The sequence below is a fragment of the Nematolebias whitei genome, chromosome 14 (genome assembly GCF_014905685.2).
Source record: "Nematolebias whitei isolate Nwh7 chromosome 14, NemWhi1, whole genome shotgun sequence".
NCBI lineage: Eukaryota > Metazoa > Chordata > Actinopteri > Cyprinodontiformes > Rivulidae > Nematolebias > Nematolebias whitei.
The window spans coordinates 44,897,522-44,901,797 of record NC_056511.1 but is presented as its reverse complement, the minus strand read 5'-3'; the positions used below and the strand labels follow the sequence as shown (position 1 = coordinate 44,901,797).

General features: G+C 40.4%; 1 protein-coding gene across 1 annotated transcript in view; it reads right to left on the bottom strand.

The window, feature by feature from the left end:
• Positions 1–551: 551 nt before the first annotated feature.
• Positions 552–4,276, bottom strand: part of ntm (neurotrimin) — a 49,091-nt gene continuing 45,366 nt past the window's right edge. Inside the window, exon 7 of the mRNA XM_037687618.1 lies at positions 552–823. Within this exon, the coding sequence (XP_037543546.1) occupies positions 801–823 (23 nt within the window). The 3' untranslated portion in view covers positions 552–800. The remainder of the gene's footprint in view (positions 824–4,276) is intronic.

Below are 4,276 nucleotides of genomic sequence, written 5' to 3'. Positions count from 1 at the left end.
CTGGAGAACATGCAATCTAATGCTCAAACGAGGAATTCCCAACTGATCAACCAGAGGAAACCAGCTGAATAAACTTTGTGTCATCTTTTCAGGACTCTTGGATTCTCATAGACATTATTCTTGGCCATTCCCCGACATCCCTCGAGAATGTTTACAGATCTCAATAGAGGGAACTGGTTGATTATTCCATCCTTATCAGAACTCTTACAATGGCCTCGAGAGCGTCCATGGACATTGCTCACCGCTCATGACATGACATGAAAACATACATTCCAATATATCATAAAACTCATCATTCAATATTTTTATTGCAATGTTGAGAAGAAAAATATGTTTTGGTCAAAAAAGTTGCACTTTTCCATTGAACAATAATATCTAAATGTTACAATCTGACAATGCTGGGTTTTCAAATCATTTTAAAACAAATATTTTCTGCTTACTCGGTTAGAATTGGAGGTACTTAACCAGAACATCTCAAGCTAGTCATGAATAGCATAACATATAAATTGTTTTTTAAACCACTGTAAAACATTTTTGTTACTATCAATGCAAATAAATAAAAGGAGTATTTTAAACACTTAAAAACTAGAAATAAGAACAAATGAAGTCTTTTTTAGTGGGCCAACATCAGTGTTTTGCAAGATATATGTAGCACTTCCTGTGAATCAGTTTGTTTCTGCATGAAAAGAATGTGCATACAACCGTGTACAAACTCAAATCCAATTGTCTTCAAAGCTGGAGCAGGAAGGACACAAACGCTATCAGAATGAGACAGGTGTGAGCGTGCACTGCCATTGTGCTCATGTTGCCATCCTGAACTGCGCTTGGTCCTGGCAGGAGACAAGAGTGGGAAATCAAACACTATCAGTATCAACAATAATCATGGTTTTTCTTTGCGTTAGCACTAGAAGAGCTGATTTACGCAGGAAATACTCAGGCTGCACTTTAATAAAGCATGGCACCAAAAATACATGAATTAAAAATGTGCTTAATAAGAGAATAGTTCAAACCTTACATAATTTGACATAGTTTGTGACATGGATTATAAAATTTTACAATGAAGGTTTTTGAAATAAACAGTGGTAGAAGGGTCGGAGGAGAGACATATTGTTTTAGGATGACCTTATTAATATAATTTGTAACTGAAGCAACAGAATAGGGAAAAAAAGTATTTCTTTCACTCTTTTGCTGTATAATAAATTCTGGACCCGTAAATAGGAGCGAACAAAAACATTTAAAGTTTTATCATGAGAAGAAAGTCAGCTGTCACGCTGCAGTGCTCCATCACAGATGGAGAAGCCAAATTTAAAAGAGCCGCCCTCTTTCGTTACGAGGGAGACCCGGAAAATGAAACAGGAGTGAAAAAAAAATATTTATTTAAAGTTTTATCAGGAAAACAAAGTCAGCTGTCACTCTGTAGCGCTCAACCACAGTTGAAAAGCCGAAACTGCGATTGACATCAGAGTGAAAGGAGGATTAACATTTGTTTAACAAGATTTATTATACCTCATTTTAGGAGAAAGAAGATTATTTTACATCCTGACACACAACTTTATTTCATTTTTTATACTGACAGAAAAATGTGAAGACTACATCATTGTTTTTAGTAATGCAGGAAGTTCACATTGTTTATTTACCATAAATTATTGGCCATATTTTCTGATGCACTTACATATATATAGACAGACAGACAGACAGACAGAGATGCTAATTTGTTATATTTCCTTCGTTTGAGTAACAAGGCATGCAATCTAAATAAATGCAAATATTGAGAGCAAATGTTATTTTTGTCTTGAAGCCTAAAATAAAATGAAGTGACGGCTCAATGCTAGCCTCCCTGGTAAAATCTATTCAGGGGCAGTGGAGAAGCAAGGCCGATCATTGCTTGAACCTCAGATCCAGGTGGAACAATGCAGGTTTTGTCCTTGCCGTGGAACACTGGACCAGCTCTTTACCCTCACTAGGGTCCTTGAGGGGTCATGGGAGTTTGCCCATCCAGTCTACATGTGTTTTGTGGACTTGGAGAAGGCATTTGACCGTTTCTTGAAGTACACTGTGGGGAGTGCTCTGTGAGTATGGGATTGGGGGCCTGTTGTTACGGGCTGTTCGGTCCCTATACAAGCGGTACGAGAGTTTGGTTCACATTGCCAGTAGTAAGTTGGACCCCTTCAGGGTGGGAGTTGGACTCTGCCAGGGCTGCTCGTTGTCACCGATTCTGTTCATAACTTTTATGGACAGAATTTCTTGGTGCAGTCAGTGGGCGGAGGGAGTCCGGTTCGGTGGCCTCAGGATTCCATTTCTGCTCTTTGCAGATGATGTGGTCCTGTTGGCGTCCTCGTGCCGTGATCGTCAGCTCTCACTGGAGCGATTTGCATCCGAGTGTGAAGCAGCTGGCATGAGAATCAGCGCCTCCAAATTTGAGGCCATTGTCCTCAACTGGTAAAGGGTGGATTGCTCTCTTCAGGTTGAGGGTGAGGTTCTGCCTCAAGTGAAGGAGTTCAAGTATCTCAGGGTTTTGTTCATGAGTGAGGGAAGAATGGAGTGTGAGATTGGCAGACAGATTGGTGCAGCATCTGCAGTATTGCGGACTCTATACCGGTCCATTGTGGTGGAGAGGAAGCTGAGCTGTAAGGAAAATCTCTCTGTTTACCGGTCAGTCGATGTTCCTACTCTCACCTATGGTCATGAACTCTGGGTAGTGACCGAAAGAAAGAGACTGTGGATACAGGTGATTGAAATGAGTTTCCTCCGCAGGGTAGCTGGACTTTTCTTTAGAGATAGGGTAGAATCTTAGCTATCCGGGAGAGACTTGGAGTAGAACTGCTGCTCCTCCACATTGAGGAGCCAGTTGAGGTGGTTTGGGCATCTGGTAAGGATGCCCTATGGGCGTCTCCCTAGGGAGGTGCTTCAGGCATGTCCGACTGGGAGGGGACCCCGGGGAAGACCCAGGACACGATGGAGAGACTATGTCTCTCAGTTGGTCTGGGAACACCTTGGGCTCCCCCCAGAAGAGCTGGAAGAGGAAAGAGATGTCTGGGCCTCCATGCTTAAGCGGATGCCCCCGCGACCTGACTTCGGAACAAACAGAAGATAATGGATGGATGGATGGTGACAGCTCATTATCCTTGGATATTTCATCACAGTATCTGTCCATTGACCCTTTCATAGAGAATTATCTCTAATCTTACATACAGCTCTGTATAAAGTTTAGTATAATATTTATATTCATAAGTGAAGCTATTGACTAGTCATAAGACTAGTAGGTGCCTCAAGCTAGCTGAAAAATGGACAGATTTTCTTTTTACAGTCTCACTGAATTCTGAGTAACTGTCATTTGAAAATGATGACCTATTTTGTGCGCTCAGCTTGCAAAATTGTACTTTTGCGTGTACATATTACCTGTGCATATTATTACTTTTTTGTTCATTGCCAAATAAATTGCCCCTACCTTAGATCTGGAGACTAACTCACATATGCCATTTACAAACTAGTAGCAGAACTTGGTATCCATGTTTTTATGTACTACAGGATGTACAGTACATTTAAAATACAGCCAAAGGTACAAAACGTGACTGTAGAACAAAATATGTAGTAAACAGTCAATACTTACGTTCAGAAAAAAGCAAGCATCAGATTGAAGCACACATCCCAGGAAGGCATTTAGGTTTGCAGAGAAAAAAGATTACCTTAAGTTAAAAATAACCAGAAAGGACACATTTCACATTTTTACAATAATTTACATGACATGCATGTAGTTTGCACTGTGAGTTTTTTTTTTCTTCAAACACAAAACAATCATAATAACTTGAAAATGTATGTGGTAAGTTTATGGTAAAATAATATTTCTTTATTCTTGTTAAATGAAGGAGTGATTGCAGCCTAAATGGTGAGGTGTTGTTGCCCAACAGTGAGGTTACCCAAGCCAACCATATAGTTAGGATTGGCTTGGGTTTCCAGAGCTATCCCTGGGTTATGCTGCTATAGGCTTCAACTGCTGGAGGACAAACCGAGCACATTTCCTCACTATGCTACTGTCTTTATGCTGCTCAGCCTGTTTTGTATTTGTAATTATTTATATCTTAACATATTTATTTGTCTTACTTCCAATAAGTGGTATACCTGCACCTACATCTGGACCTGCCATTCTATGTTCATTTGTCTCGCTGTCTAACGCAGGTGTTGCAGCCAAACAGTGAGATTTTGCAGTTTAACAGTGAGGTGTTGAGTCCAACAGTGAAGTGTTGCAGTCCAACAGTGAAGTGTTGCAGTCTAACAG